Raw genomic sequence first — 16,009 nt, forward strand, 5'->3', positions numbered from 1 at the left:
TGATCTGGAGGATCTGATTCTCACAGGGTGAGCTTGTTCCTAGAGAGAGCAAACCACTCACCTGCCAGCACCTTCTCCACAGTCAACACCAACCAGTCAACAGCCCAGACCCTAACTACCTGTCGTATTGGCTGTCATGCTCTAGGTCACTGTCCACCTGCCCTAATTCTCCCAGGGCCAGGTATAACACCACTAAGTGACAACCTTTGCACCCCAGTGGTCACTGAAATTATCTACTACCAGTCCTAAGCCTGCTGATCCTGCCCTGCCTGTTTCTCCCATGGAAATCAGAGGAAAATCTCTTATGACCAACTCTGTGTTTCCCTGTGAAGACTGCCTGGTGTCATGGGCTCCCTCTCTAAATGTGATAGCCTCTATTTCAGCCTGCATGTCTAAATACTTTGAATTGTTTGTCTTTCTGGTGTCCCAGAAGGGACAAATTGTATACCTTGGGAAAATTTGGGGTCTGAGCTCAGCTACCCTAGGCTGAGCCTTCTCCTAGCTCCACACCTCTCACCAATGTCCTATTTGGGAGCTCCCTGTAAGCTTTGGGGTGTAGAACTGATTTACCATTTGCTTCCTACGAAGTTCTTCATCCCTTTTCTTTCTCATGTAATAGAATAGCTTTGCACCTAACTGTCCAAGCCAGCAGTCCATCAACTGCAATGCTTTTCTCTCCTCCCTTTCTCATAAGTAGTCTGTCACCAAGACCTGTAGTCCCAGCTTATCAGAGTGCCTAGTCATGACTGAATTTGTTCATGAAACTTTCTCCTCGATCCCTTGCTTTTCTCTAGGCCAACCATGTCTGCCAAGATTCCTGTGAGTCTCAGTTGGCCTCCTACTACCTATTTTTCTCATCCTTTCAATCAATATTATCTTGAATTGTTAGTTCCTGTCACTTCTCTCCAATATAAAAGTCTGGAGTGGTGATTACACACTCAAGTTCAAAATCCTGAGCCTAATTCATAGGACCCATCACCATCAGACCCAAGCCACTCTGCTGACCTACGAGATGCTCCCCTTTTTGTAGGAGGGGTTAACCACAGTGTTCCCTGGCTGTTGTTCGTCTTGTCGGTGAAAGCCCATCCTTCTTTACAAAAGCATCCCTAACCCTTTGGACTCTCTAATCAGCTATATTTTCCTATATGTTTCTTTAATACTTTGTGTGCTTGGGGGGGTGTAGGGGGCTTGTGTGCATGAGCATGAGCGCCCAAGTGTGGTACTTGAGCTTTTAGCTCAATGCTAGCACTCTACCACTTGAGCCACAGCTCTACTTCTGACTTTTTTCTTTGGAGGGGGGGTGATTAATTGAAGATAAGGATCTCAGGGACTTTCCTGTCCAGCCTAATTTTGAACAGCAATCCTGAGATCTCAGCCTCCTGAGAAGTTAGGATTATAAGCATTGAGCCACCTTCACCCAGCTATCTCTTTAATACTTTACTAATACTTCATTACAGGAATGATCACATAGCTACTTTGTCAAGACAGCATGTGCACCATCTATCAGTAGGCCTCTGTTGAGTAGTGGCCTTCTGATAGCCATTGACTAGGCCTTGAGAATTCAGAAATGACCAGTCAGACACTTCTTCAAGAATCTAAAACAACAGGAATCAAAGGAACAGTCAAACTTGTATCAGATTGCAATTAAAATAAATATATTAATAAACTATACCTGCCACCTCTGTTCATAGATGTATGAACACTCTTGTGAGCAGAAATGAATCTCCCAGAAAAATCAGGAATAGTTGTAGGAAGTAGTATCAGAGGTGCTTCTTGAAGGATAAGGATGAGTTTATTGCAATAGAAAAGGCTGGAGACTTTCTGGCTCTTGATTCTTCTTGGATTTTTAAAGAATGCAAACATGAGACACAGTATGGATGTGAAACATTCTGGAAAGAATGAGTGGTGGAATTTTTTTTCCTGTGGGTCTACTGGGCTAGCTGTTCTGGGTTTCTCAGACTTTTGTTACTCAGGGGAGCAGCCAGCCTGACACAACTGTCTTCGCTTCTGAAGGCTCATCAGATTCAGTGAGGAGACTCCAACGAGGAGACTATTTATTGCCACACCCACAGCTCCCAGTGAAGCACCTGGTTGAGATGTGCATTTGTACCCTGACATCCTCTTGACAGTTGCTACTAGAATTTAACACAGTGTCAAACCTTTTCTTCCCAGGATTCATTATATTCATAGGATTTTTTAAAGTTCATGCGGTTGGAGGTGTGGCTCAGTTGGTGGAATGCTAGCCAATGAGTGAAAGTAGCAGGGACCAAGTTCAAATCCTGCTCTTGGGACATAAAAAAAACAGTTTATATAAAAGCCAACTTTTCTCTCACCCACCAAGCATGTTTCAGTACAGTCTTGTCTAGTTGACAGCCAGGCCTTGCCTGTAAGGAAGGAGATACCCTTCCTCTGGGATCTGGAAGCTCTGGTAGGGGTTGAAAAATTAATAAAATACTGGCTACATGAAATGTGCTATTCCTGTCATATAATACATAGAAAAGAGTTTTTTGGTGGTGTTGTTATTACCTAACTTGAAGGAGCCCCCAGCTAATTCTTGGATGGGCTAGAGGGCCATCTTAGGTGGATGCTGAATTATCAGTGTATCAATCAGTGTCCTTGAAATCAAGCAGCATTGAACGACATAAAACTGGGGGCAGCAGGACATAACCCCCTTTCCTTTCCTTACATTGTTTTGTAGGTTTTATTAAATGTTTGTTACAATGCTCTTAGGAAACCACACTCAGGTCACTATAGAAAAACCCAAGTAAATGATGGATGCATTTGACATGTTTTTCCTCTACTGTATTTCAGTTGTCTGTCACTTTGATTAGTGAGAATGCAGCTAATGGCTTCTCTGTGTAACGCCAAACTCAAGACCTGGGTTGACAGCCTGGCTAGGAAGACTTTTGTCCTGATGTCTGTGGATTATTCAGTGTGTGTCCACCTGGGTTGATTGGGAGGAAGCACATCTGTGTTTAGAGTTTGGGGTTGTTAATTAGAAATCTTGTTAAGCTATAAAATTACAATAGAATAACTAGTTAAAGCCAATTAGCTTCATTTCCACTTTAGGGCTGATCTGAGCTTAGTCTCACAAACAGTAATGTTTGACTAGTTTACTACTAGAAAGGCTTTTGGGGGGGTAGGGGGAGGGTGCATTTTTGGCCTGATATCTACATGTTTTTTTCTAGAAGTAGAAATGAAAATCTGTGCAGAAATGCCATTTATGGAATGACTTTCTTTTCTTAAACTTGAGACTTCCATTCTCCTTTACTGGTGGTCATTTCTGGGCTGTCTTATCCCCCGATCCAGGAAGAATGTTGGTGAAAAGCACAGAAACCAGTGACTTTCGTGGCTGTGGAATTTCCATGGAGAAAATAGAGAGTGGAACTCACATGGATCATCTTCTGTACCTGCGAGCCCTCCCCTCTCCCAGGCACTTTCTGTGACCAGGAGTGAAGCTGTGTTCCCGGGGCTTTCAGAGGATCATTGGAGAGGTGCGGAGGGGCGGGGAAGGACGGGCAAGAACATGGAGCATATGTTTCACAACCTGAACCTCAGAACTGTGATCCTCCAAGTAGAATGCTACTTGAAGAAAAGAAAAAAAAATGTCTAATGGCTTCTCAGGGATTTTGTTTTCTGTGCACATTTAAGCCATAGTGACAGTACAGGTGGCAGTATTTTGAGCACTCGGGTTTCAGTTCTGTTCAATGTGAAAAGATGGATCGATCGACTGATGTTCATTGCTGTTCCGTCACTAGTGTAAGATATGTATATGTTTATCTTTATTTTTATAATATGCAAATACATTTAAATTTATACAGTTCGAAGCTTCTAGCATTAGTTGACACTGGGTGCAATATTTTGCATGAGAACTGTGCCAAGATGAGGCTGATTTCTTATTTTAGTATAGGACATTTTTTTTTTGTTCTTTATTCTCTACTCCACCTTCTCAGACTAAAATGGAGAGGTTAAAAAAAAAGATATAGATTAGCTCTTGGGTTTTGCATTGATTCAAAGAAATTGCCAGTAATTAGCAAGATCTTGCAACAAGCATTTCATAAATGCCTGGCAGTTACCTTGCATGGTGGGGCGATTATGTCTCCTCACTTCCCACATTAGCACTGGGGCAGCCTCTTGCAGGGGGCCCAAGGAGACAAATGATCCATGGAAAACTTGAGTCTTTCAATAGCTCAAGATGATCAGGAGTCAATTCTAATCATGTGAAGAGTTCTGCTATTAAGTACCTTTTTTTTTTTCTAGAACAGGGTTCAATAATTAGCAGTATGCTTTGCCAGTCCCTCAATATCCCTGAGAACATCCTCCTCAATGGAGAACACAGTCCCAATTATTTATTCATACAGAGCCTCTTGTTGGACATCTACTGCCAAGAAGTAGTAAAAGCCTTGTTTTGGAATCTACAGGAGGTAAAACTTTAGCAAACCCAACAAATTACTCTGTCTCCTAATTGGGGCCAAACAGCATATGCTGCTGCAGTAGGAACACATTCTTTAAGGAATGTAAAGGACTCTGTTTACATCTGCCTCCTCCATGTGTGGATAGAAAATGTGTAAAACTGTTTTTCACTAGTGTCAGACAAGAAAGTGAGTCAGCTGGTATTACTCGTTCACTTCCTTTACAAAGTATTGACTGTTGGAATGCCATAGAGCACAAAGTCTCCACATATTTAAAACTTAAGAGTGAACACACAACTACATTTAAGAATTTGCAAATCAATTTGTGTAGGGACAGACAGTTAATTTCCTTGACTTTAGAACCTGATCATAAAGTCAAGTAGCCTATTTGTAGATTTTAAAAAAATTGACTATGACACTTCATGTGTAAAATTTCATTTTCCTTTAGAACATAGTCACAAGATGAATTTAGTTAACCTTTTTGTCACAGTTCTCGTGTGTGTGTGTGTGTGTGTGTGTGTGTGTGTGTGTGTGTGTGTGTGTGTGTGTGTGTGTGTGTGTACTGAATGGTAACATTTAACTGCTTTATGGACCATTGGCAGTTAGAATTTTTTAATTGGCACCAGACAGTTCTTCAGCTGTTAAATCAATCAACTTTGTCCGGTCTTTGCAAAAGACTTCCAAACATATGACTTTGGGCTCACTCCCCAGAAATTCTATCAAGTAAAAGTAATGTCATTGGGGCTGTACCCTTGCAAAATATTTGCTATCTTAATGAACCCATATGCCCATGTTCTTAAAATCTACTACTTTTTTTTTTTTTTTTGACAAGTGATGTTTTGTGCTATTATCCGAACCCTAGAGAAGCAGTGTATGAGGAAACCTAGTGTGTTGTGACCAAAGGGTTGTCATGGTAGAGGGTCATATGACCACAAGAAGCTCCAGAAAAGCATGAGAACTTGCTTCAGCATGGGGTGGGGAGAGGTTGAAGATACAGAAAACACTGCTCTACAGGAATTTTTGCCATCTATATAGGAAATTCCATTTTCTCTCTCAACACCTGGAAAGACTCAGCCACCAGCCAAGGCTGACAGACCATTCACTAAGCACAAGAGGAATTTGTTCCACCCAGTGAGTCCCTTGCCTCTCAAACAAATGCCCTCCAAGTTTGTTATGGTTTCTATTCCTGCAAAACCACTTCCTGGAATTGTAAAAGCGCTGCCAGAATAAATGTTTTCCCCCTTCTAAGAAAAAACAACTCTGCTCCTATTGACATTTGTGTATTGGACTCTTCTGTCTGAATAAAGAGGAAAAGGTTTGCTGTGATTCCGGATGAAATGTGTTCTTCATGCCACAGTCTGTGAATTGTAATTGCGATTTCTCACTGCATTGTCTTAATAGGGCAGAAATTTAAAAAAAAAAGTCAATAAAAGTACAAAGAAATGGTTTAGCAGTGCATTTCCAGTTTAATTATTTGTTTTATTCAGTGTTACTAGTTAAGGAGTAACTATGTTATATTTTTAGTTCTTAACTTTGAGCTACAGAGGGTGGGGGTGGCAGCCCTTAAGGAGAAACTCAAAGTTCCCCCACTTTAAAGCTCTCTAGGTGCTAGTGGTTCATGCCTATAATTTTAGCGACTCAGGACGTTGAAACCTAGAGAATCAAGAATCAAAATTATCCCAGGTAGAAAAAGTCTATGAGACACCATCTGCAAAATAACCAGTCAAAACTAGGCTGGAGTCATAGCTCAAGTGGCAGAGAACCAGCAGGGAACAAACAACCCAGGTGAGAGTTCAAGACCCTGAATTCAATCCCTAGACCTGGCATTTAAAATAAAAAGAAGCAAGCAAACTACAAATCTGCCTCTGCACTCTCAAGCCTCTTGGGACTGGGGATACAAGTCCTACGCATCCTCAGCCAACACCTGCCATGTGATTTAGGTCAGATTCCTTCTTCAGGGAGGTATTAGATTTCTAAATCAAACTCATGGACTTAAGACATAGTTCCCTCTCCCATGTCTTGCTTTTCAGGAGCCCTCCAGGGCTTGTAATGCCTTCTAGCATTCCTTCCACCCCCCCCCCACTCTATTCCATGCATTTTGTTTTTATTTTTGTTATTAAAAAGAGCTGATAAGATATGTAGAATCCAAGACAGTCCTCCAGACAGGTCCTGCCCAGAGGCACTAGGGTCCTGGGCCCAAGGAAGAAGGAAGCAGCTGATGAGGATGGTCTTCCTGAAAGATGCCTGGAAAGGTAGGTGGAATCATCGACTGCCCTGAGTTCAAATTTGCCTCTATCAGTGATAAAAGAAACCATCTGACAGTCAGAATTTCCAAGAGTATTGAAACCAGGTATGGTCCAGGTAATGGCTCTCCTTGCAGCTATGTCCAGGTAATGTCAAATACTGACACTCAGTGCCATGGCCACCTTATCCTGATGAAGACAGCATAGTTTCACCATCTATCATCAACTTGGGTCTTTTTTTTTTTTTAATAAATTAAGAAATCTGCTGAGCAGGTGACAATGAAAAGCAGATTTCAGTGTGACAATTACAAGTGCATTATTTATCACATGTATGGCTGCTTCCCACAGCTACTTCCCCCATCTCATTGTGGGCTTGTTAAGTAGATTTTACATTCTCGGAACTTTGAATCCAGCATCTCCAACACAGGGAGGCAGATAGGGAGAGAGAGCAGGGCCAGTGGAGACACTGAGACAGTGCTCTTTATTACCCTAGAATAGACCTGTGCAGAGGCAGGTGTCCCTCCCCTTGGGGTGATGTGGGCAATGACCCAACAGATGCCAGAACAGCTGAGATTCACCCAAAGAGATATAAAAGGGAAACCTCACAAATGCTACAACAGACTCCCGATTTCCAGATCCCATTTCTCATTCTCTTGCCTCAAGAAATCTGTACTGCCCTCCTACTCCTCCTCTTCCACATCTTCTTCTTTCTTCTCTTCCTAGGGCGTAAGGTAGCTCTCCCAGCCAGGAGTCTTAATTGGGGAGGGGGTGGGTTATGCCAACCCACCAGAAGCCAAGAGGCCATCCTCACCTTCCTTGGTTCCTTACTCTCACTTTCAAGTAAACTTTGCCTCTGCTCCCATTTTCCTACATCGTAATTCTTTGTTTGGTGGAGGAAAGAAAGGACCCTAGATGGTAGCAGCAGTGCCTAGGGTAGCATTGCCTGTGACTGTTGATTTCCCCCTCCCCCCCCATTGTCCCCAACCCTAACAAACAATGAAGGTTATTACCTGAGGGATCTGCTATTGTACTGTATTGGGAAGGACTGTAGGGGGCCTGGAAGAAGGCTTTAAAAAGCAAGGACCAATAGGTTTGAGGAACATGGCGTTAATTAAAGCCAGAGGGTCCTTGCTGTGGAGTTTTGAGAACATTGAAAATGCTCATATAAATTGAGTCTCCATAAGAAGGGAGAATGTGCAGGGTTTGGAAGGAAGTTTTGTTTTGTTTTGTTTTTTTCTGAGAGTAGTCTATGGCTGTCCCCAAGGGTTTCCAAACTCTGGAAAAATGTTTCACCAGCCCATGTTGTCCGTTATTGTCACTTCTCATGGTGTATGGGAAATATGCCCCTAAAAATGAACCCCTGTCTGTTGGAATCTTGATTCTACCATTTGTTTATCATGTGTCTCACTTTCCTTGTATGTAAAACAGAGGAAAGAGCTTATCCAGTTATCGTGGATATTAAATTAGCTACTCTCTGTGAAGAGCTTCAGACAGTAAATTCTTACCACATACAGCAAATGTTTCTCTACTTCTTTGTTGATATAGAAAATAGGCCACAAACTCAGAGCATTTCACAATATCTAGCCACAATTTGTGTCTTGTTTCCATTGTATTTGCTAATTGGCTATTTGTACTAGTGATAAAATATTTGTGTTAAAAATAAATGCATCTAGTCTGGGAATGTGGCTTAGTGGCAGAGTGCTTGCTTAGAATACATGAAGTCCTGGGTTTGATTCCTCAGCACCATATAAACAGAAAAGGCTGCAAGTGGAACTGTGGCTCAAGTGGTAGAGCACTAGCCTTAGCAAAAGAAGCTCAGGAACAGTGCCCAGGCCCTGAGTTTAAGCCCCAGGACTGACCAAAAAAAGTGTCTAAAAAGGACCCAGCAATCCCACTTTTGGGCATATACCCAGATGTTTACAAACAAGACCACACTAAAGCTACCAGCACAACTATGTTTATTGCAGCATTATTTACCATAGCTAAGATATGGAACCAACCCAGATGCCCCTCAGTAGATGAATGGATCAAGAAAATGTGGTATATATACACAATGGAATTCTATGCCTCCATCAGAAAGAATGACATTGCCCCATTTGTTAAGAAATGGAAAAACTTGGAAAAAATTATATTAAGTGAAGTAAGCCAGGCCCAAAGAAACATAGGTCCCATGGTTTCCCTTATTTGTAATATCTAGTATATGTATGAGTCAAGAGGAAAAGGTCAGATAATGTGATGTCAGGAAAATGAACCCTTAGATGTGTATTTTAATGTTTTTTTCTTTCATGCATGTGTTTCTAACGCATTTATAAGATTATCTCTTTGTTGCTTTGTATGTCCCTCCCCCACAGTATAACCCCTGCTTTCACTATATTTGATGTCAGTATAACTAGTGGAGGAGATGGGGAAAAACCAGTTCTATAAGGATACAGGTGGACCTGTTGCAACAATGAGAAGCACAAGTTGTCATGTCCAAAACGAGCTTTACAACGTCGGGGCGGTGGGGGGGGGGAGGGGGGGAAGGAATAGGATTGGGATGGGGGGGAGGGGGGAGGCTGGGAAGGGATGGGAAGGGTAAGCAAAGGAGGAGGCTGCAATGCTTGGTAAGAAATGTACGCATTATCCTGCCCATGTAATTGTAACTCCTCTGTACAGTATGTTCACAAATTAAATTAAATTAAATTAAAAATAAAAAAAAGACTAAAATCTGTCTAAAACGTTATATGGTCTAAGAAATAATAATACTTAAACCATAAAAAAAAAAAGTGTCTAAAAAGAAATACTGACACCTCTGGTTGATCCTAGGGTCTGGCATGTACTAAGCAAGGGTCTACCACTGAGCTGTACCCCAGCCCTACAAAAAGAAATAATGGGGCTGGGAAGGTGGCTCAGTGGTAGAGCGCTTGCCTTGCATCCCTGAGGCCCTGGGTTCAATTCCTCAGCACCACATAAGCAAAAAGAAAAAAGCCAGAAGTGGTGCTGTGGCTCAAGTGGTAGAGCGCTAGCCTTGAGCTGAAGAACTGAGGGACAGAGCCCAGGCCTAGGCCCTATGACTGGACCCAAAAAAAAAAAAAAAAAAAAAAAAGAAAGAATGTAGTATGTTTTAGGGGGAAAAAAGGGTAATACACAAATAACAGGAAAAAAAACTTTATGGAAGTAGAATAAAAATGATGATACTGATATGAAGGCAAAAGTATTTTTTTGTTTGTGGTCAATTGTGAGACTTGAACTCAGGGCCTGGGCAATGTCCCTGTCTTTTTTGCTCAAGGCTAGCACTCTACCTCCTTGAGTTATAGTGCCACTTCCAGGTTTTTTTGAGTGGTTAATGGAGACAAGGGACTCATGGGACTTTTCTGCCTGGGCTGGCTTTGAACCACAATCCTCAGATCTCAGCCTCCTGAATACCTAGGACTACAGATGTGAGCCACCAGGCCCAGCTGAAAATATTTTTTTTAAATCGAGTGCACTGAAGATAGCTCTTATTTATGCCATTACCCCCTAAACAATTTCATAACTATTCACATAGCAGGTACATGGTATTAGGTGAAGGGTCTAGAGACAATGTAAAGTATATTGGAAGATGGATGTAGGTTATTGCAACACTAAACTGTTTTATGTAAGTTTTATATGCATTAGCATCCTTGAGCCTTTATGATATGCAAGACTGACCATGGCATGAATCCCTAGTGGACACTGAGGTAGTACCTGTACACATACAATTGTTAACAGCAGTCAATCTGGCTGTGATATCCTTTACCAGGTTTCTTGTTTGCTTTGGTTTCTGGAAGCTCTACCTAAGCCTTTCATTCTAGACAAATATAGCCAAGTACAAGGCAATTCCTTCTGCCTCACCCCCGCCCCCCACCCCTTGGGCTGCCATTTCCTTGGAAGGTCCATCTATTCTTGCTGGAATTTCTTTCTCCCTAACCCCTTCTTGGGGAAGCATTTCACCAGGCAGGAGTGGCTGGGGAGATTGTGGCCACCTCCCAGTGACAGTGCTGCCAAGAGCATGAGCCTCATTGCTGACTCTCATTGCCCCTGCTGGCTCTCACACAGGGTGGAGAATCCGTACCCTTCTAGGAAAAGCACCCTTACACACACACACACACACACACACACACACACACACACACACACACACACACACACACACACACACACACACACACACACACACACACACACACACACACACACACACACACACACACACACACACACACACACACACACACACACCCCTCTACAGAGCCCATGTGTACAGCAGGAGTGTCATTATTCTGGGCCTCAATGCATAGTACAGGTCTTTGTCAGAGGAAATGCAAGCCCAAAGGGACAAAATCAAGCTCTAGCATCATGCTTGAGAGGCTTGGAGAACCTGTACCTAAGGGTAAGGTGGAAGGCAGAGGGGTGGAAGGCAGAGGCAATGACTGCTAGATACAGAAGGAGTCTGGGAGCTGCAGTAAAACAGCAGAGCCATGGGAAGTTAATAGAACCAGGTGAGGATGCCAGCAGAGCAGTCCTGAGACCACCATCAACTCCAGAGGTCAAGAAGATCATGAGCATGAGCTAGGCTGCACCTACCAAGGGCCAAGTGGAGAAGGATTTGTGACATCCCCAACAGCATCCTTCAAGCCATACATGGACCAGTCTGCACAAGGCAGAAGCCCTGTAGTACTCAGAGCTAAAACAGCTGGGCAAACTGAAAAACTAGGACCTCCAAAACCAGAGGTGAATTTTAGGAAAGCAGGCTTAAACCTATGACATCACACTCAGTTCTGGCAGACTGGATGTTTGTGTGTATGTGTCCAGGGCCAAACTGTCTCTAAAGGGATCAGAAAGGGAACTTTATGCTCCTGTCTGTCTGAACGCAAAGCCAAAAACAAAAAAAGAAAAGAAAAAGAAGAAAGTCTACATTTCCTGGAGAGTGGTCACTGAAGAGTAACTCTGAGCTATACATATACATACTGGGAAAAACCTAAATGACAAAGGGACTCAAGCACAATTTTTGCATAAGTGACTTATGCAAACCCAGAAGAATCCTGTGGTAGCTAGGCCAGAAGTTAAAAATGACATTTGGGGTGGGGAGGTACAGGGGAGAGATCTTACTTGAGACATTGCTGAGCCCCAGAAAAGGATATTGTATAGGCAGGGATAAAACTGCACAGTTTTTCACTTTTTTATTGATCTGAAAAGTAATCACACAGGATTCCCTTGCTGATCCTATAACACAGACAATTGTAATATATAGTCATGAGCCAGGTTCAATCAGTGGTAGATATCATATGCAACTGTGGTCCCATCAATTTCACAGTTCTCTTAGTTTATGCCTGTCTGTTCTGTGATGATCACATAACAATGTGATCACCAAAGGAGGCATTTCTCTGAACATAGCCTGGTCACTAAGCTGGACAACCCAAACACGAAGACAGGAGGGAAAGCTATACTGAAGTAAGGAAATGTACCTATAGAGGCATACTATTTGTACATCTTTATGGAGTTCTTTATGGTAATTCAATTCAGGAATGCAATGTGTAATTATCAAAACAGTGTAATTTTCCATCTTCAAGCAATAATCTTTTTCTCTAAAGTACTGGAAATTGAGCCCAATCATTCTTATGTATTAAGTCTCATGGGTTTCCTGCTCATGCTGGTTTTGAACCTCAGTTCTCAAATCTCAACCTCCTGAGGAGCTAGGATTACAGGTATGAGCCACTGCCCCTGCACCAATACTTCTTTAACAACTATGTTCTGATTTGGATCTGAAATATTCCCCCAAACCTCAGCGTGTTTGAAGGTGGGACTTGAGAGTTGATTGGATCATATGGGGGTTGACCACATCAGTAGGTTAATCCACTGATAGTTCATAGCTGAATGGGCTTTGGGGGGTGGGTTCTAGTTAGCAGAAGTAGGTCACTGGGGGTAGGAAGGAGTGTGGAGGGGAAGCATGTCCTTAAAGAGACCAGGGTTCCTTTCTCTCTTTCTCTGCTTCCTAGCTACTATGAGGTGAGCAATGTGGCACTACTTGGCTCTCTGCCATCCTGAGCTCTCATACCAACACTCCCAGAAATGATGAAGCCACATGATCATGGACTGAAAACTCGAGCCAGAAAGAATCCTTCCTTCTTTAAAGTTGATTTTTTCCCCCTCGGGTATTTTGTCAGAATGACAGAAGACTGACTAATACAGCCATATTCTAAAGTACAACGAAATAATGCTGTGCAATTATCCTGTTTCTCCTACAATCCTAATTCCTTCTAGTGCAGGACACACTAGTTATTCTTCAGCCTTGGCAAGTGGTCAGCGGTCATGGCCAGGAAGAAAGCATAATGAAACACTTCCAAGTGCTTTGAACTGGCAAATGTGTGTTTATATAATGACACAAAAACAAGCTAATGCAATGGCATGGCTGGGGGTTAATGGTGTTGGGGTCAGGAAATTACAGCTCTCTGGCTACATATATCATTGCATCGGGAAAGATTCTTGCTCTGGAGTTAGATTCATGCACAGAGGCTAAAAAGGTAGAGGGCTGAAAGAAACATAGGTACCATGGTTTCCCTTATTTGTAATAACTAGAATATGTCTGGGACAAGCAGAAAAGGTCAAAAGCTATGTACATATGACCAGATAAGATGATGTTAAGCAAAATGAACCCCAAGAGGGACACAAGTAGTTTTTTCTTTCTTGCTATTGTTTCTAATGTATTTATAATATACCATGTGATTTTTTTTTTGTTTCTTTGTATGTTCCTCCCCCTGTTTTCACTGTATTTGATGTCAGTGCCCTGCATCTTGTATATACATTTTTATAATTTGGGAAGGGGAAGGGAAAAAACAAAATGCTTAAATAGGGATACAGGTTGACCCACTGCAACAATGAGATGTACAAGATACTATGTTGAAAAACGAACTTTACAGTTCAGGCTGGGGGGCGGGCAGTGTAGTTGTGGAGGTGGGAGGGAAGGGAGGGTAGGGGAAAAACAAAGGAGGAGGCAACAATGCTTGATAGGAAATGTACTCATTACCTTGCTCATGTAATTGTAACTCCTCTGTACAGTACTTTTACAATAAAAATATTAAAAAGGTAGAGAGCTAGGGAAATGAATTCTTTTTTTTATATCTGAATTTTTTTATTTTTTATTTTATTTGTGAACATACTGTGGGAAATGAATTCTTAAGTGAATTTTATTCCCTTCTGAGAGATGAATGTGCAAAGAAGTGGAGTTGGCATCTGAATTGCACCAGAAAATTCTACCAGGTGCATGTGGCAATGGCAGAGGATAGTAGAGGTTGTCTCCTCATGGCTTTTAACCACTTCTTCCAAACTTCATAGACATGGGCTTTAGAGGCAGGCAGATAATGCAGATAATTCTTTCTAGTGAAAGAACACTGAACTTGCAATCAGGAGACCTGGTTAAGATCCACAGAGCATCTGGTCATACAAAATAGTATTTATTGAAATGAACTCCAGGGAATGACAACAAGAGCTTTTCTTTTCCTTTTTTGCTGTTTTTGTTTTCTTCCCTTTTTGTACCGTATGTTTGTTTATCTGTCTTTGGGAGTGTAAGGGAAGACCTAGAAATGGAGGGACAAGGAATGAACAAATATGCCAAGGCTACTCACTGGACACTATGTTGAAATTGAACTATATAATTTGTGAGTGGAGACAGGAGGGAAAAACAGGGGTCGAGCAAGGAATGTACTCTTTACCTGACTTGTGTAACTGCAATCCCTCTGTATATCATCTTTATAATAATAATAATAATAATAATAAATTGAAAAATAAGGTTGGGTCTGGCGCCCCACGGGGCTGGGGAAGGGGGAGGGGTGTTGTCTCCTCGCCTCTCTTCCTGCAACGTGGGGTAGGGATGGGCACGCAGAGAGCCCTTCACTGATTGATCAAGGCCTGAAGGTGCACCTTGGCCCTGGGCCTAGCATCATCCTCTTGGTGACCTGTCAGAACCGACAAGACAGACCCGTGCGTGGTGGGCAGGAGAGTACCGCGAACCCCAGTAACTGTGCGGCTGGTAGTGAGCTTAGAACCTTCTAATGCTGCCCCTTTTCCCTCGCCGCCAGCCCTCCGACCATACCCGCAGGTGTGTCCTGGCCCAGCTACCTGGAAATGTTGGCAGCCATGTGCACGGGTGCCCAAGTGGTGCACAGGTACTACCAGCCTGACCTGACAATATCTGAAATTCCACCAAAGCCTGGAGAACTCAAAACAGAGCTTTGGGGACTGAAAGAGAGACAACACAAACCTCAGGTTGTAGAGCAATAAAAATTTCAGAACTCAACGATGCTAAGCATTCTGTAAATGAGAAGTCTTAAATAGGTATTAAACATAGCTTACTGTGTCAAACTACTTGTGGCTAAGCACCTAATGCTATGCTGATAGCAGAATTGGTGCTTTGTCTATATTCACTGATGAGGTGAACTTGTCATTACGGTTTGACCAAAATGCCAAACTACCTATTCTCAAGCCTCTTGCATGTGGACTGGAAGACAGTTGTCTTGTATATCATATAAGATTGAGTATTTGCCATGTTTCCTGCCATTTTAGTTCTGGCTTTTCTCTGAATTAGCCTGAGTATAATGGCCGATGGGAATTATAAACTTAAACATAGTGAAATTGATATTGACACTGAATGTGTATGAGATCCAAGTTAATATTTCTGTAAATAATAAAAATACTTGTATCGAAAAATAAAAAAAAAAAAGATTTGCAGAGCTAGTAAGTATCCCTGAGAATTTGGGCATGTCCCTGGACTGCTCTGGGCCTTAAGTTGCTCTTCTCTGAACTTGATAGTCGCTTAGGGTCCATTTCACAGTAAGAAGCTGACTCGATGCCAGTTCATTAGGCTGTTGTCCCACATCCACCAAATTACTGGCGCTGACCCACCAAGATTAGGGTCATTTTCTAATTATGCATCCATCTTGTGACCTGCTTCTCCTTATGACTCACCCTGCATCTGTCGCACAGAGCCTGAGGTAATGGGGTTTGGCTGAGGCCTTTGCAGTTTTCCTTACCCATGCATGGTATGAGGGGGTGCAGCTTCTAGAATGCCTGGTTCCTTGGCAGCCTTCTCTAACAGTTAACGAACCAACTCATGGGATCTACAAAGGTTTTTATATCTGAGGATTATTTTTAAACCCAAGTATAAAGAGCAGAAAGTTCAAGTTCTTAAGGGGAGAAGTTGGATGGATGATACGTTTTCTATGGAGGAATGGTCACTTGTGAAAAGGAGCGTGATCTTGAACAAGGCTGGCAGAACACAGTAAATCCTGCCTCTCCAGGAGTGTTTACAGTCTGGGAGCCTCAGGAATGCTGTTCTTGGAACCCATGGTTTTGAAACAG

At 42.4% G+C, this 16,009-nt stretch overlaps 1 protein-coding gene and 1 pseudogene across 2 annotated transcripts in view; both read left to right on the forward strand.

The window, feature by feature from the left end:
• The window catches only part of Mfhas1 (multifunctional ROCO family signaling regulator 1), an 87,804-nt gene extending 82,830 nt beyond the window's left edge, over positions 1-4,974 (forward strand). For both annotated transcript variants that reach the window (XR_011370758.1, XM_070016267.1), the window contains one exon: positions 3,310-4,974. Coding sequence is in view for 1 of the 2 variants with exons in the window: in XM_070016267.1 (XP_069872368.1) it covers positions 3,310-3,343 (34 nt within the window). In the remaining variant the exon portion in view is untranslated. The remainder of the gene's footprint in view (positions 1-3,309) is intronic.
• A 1,678-nt stretch (positions 4,975-6,652) lies between these two features.
• Positions 6,653-14,932, forward strand: LOC138823113 (ubiquinol-cytochrome c reductase complex assembly factor 6 pseudogene; annotated as a pseudogene).
• Positions 14,933-16,009: the final 1,077 nt, after the last annotated feature.

Source organism: Dipodomys merriami, unplaced genomic scaffold (genome assembly GCF_024711535.1).
Source record: "Dipodomys merriami isolate MVZ:Mamm:240054 unplaced genomic scaffold, mDipMer1.0.p SCAF_12, whole genome shotgun sequence".
Lineage (NCBI taxonomy): Eukaryota > Metazoa > Chordata > Mammalia > Rodentia > Heteromyidae > Dipodomys > Dipodomys merriami.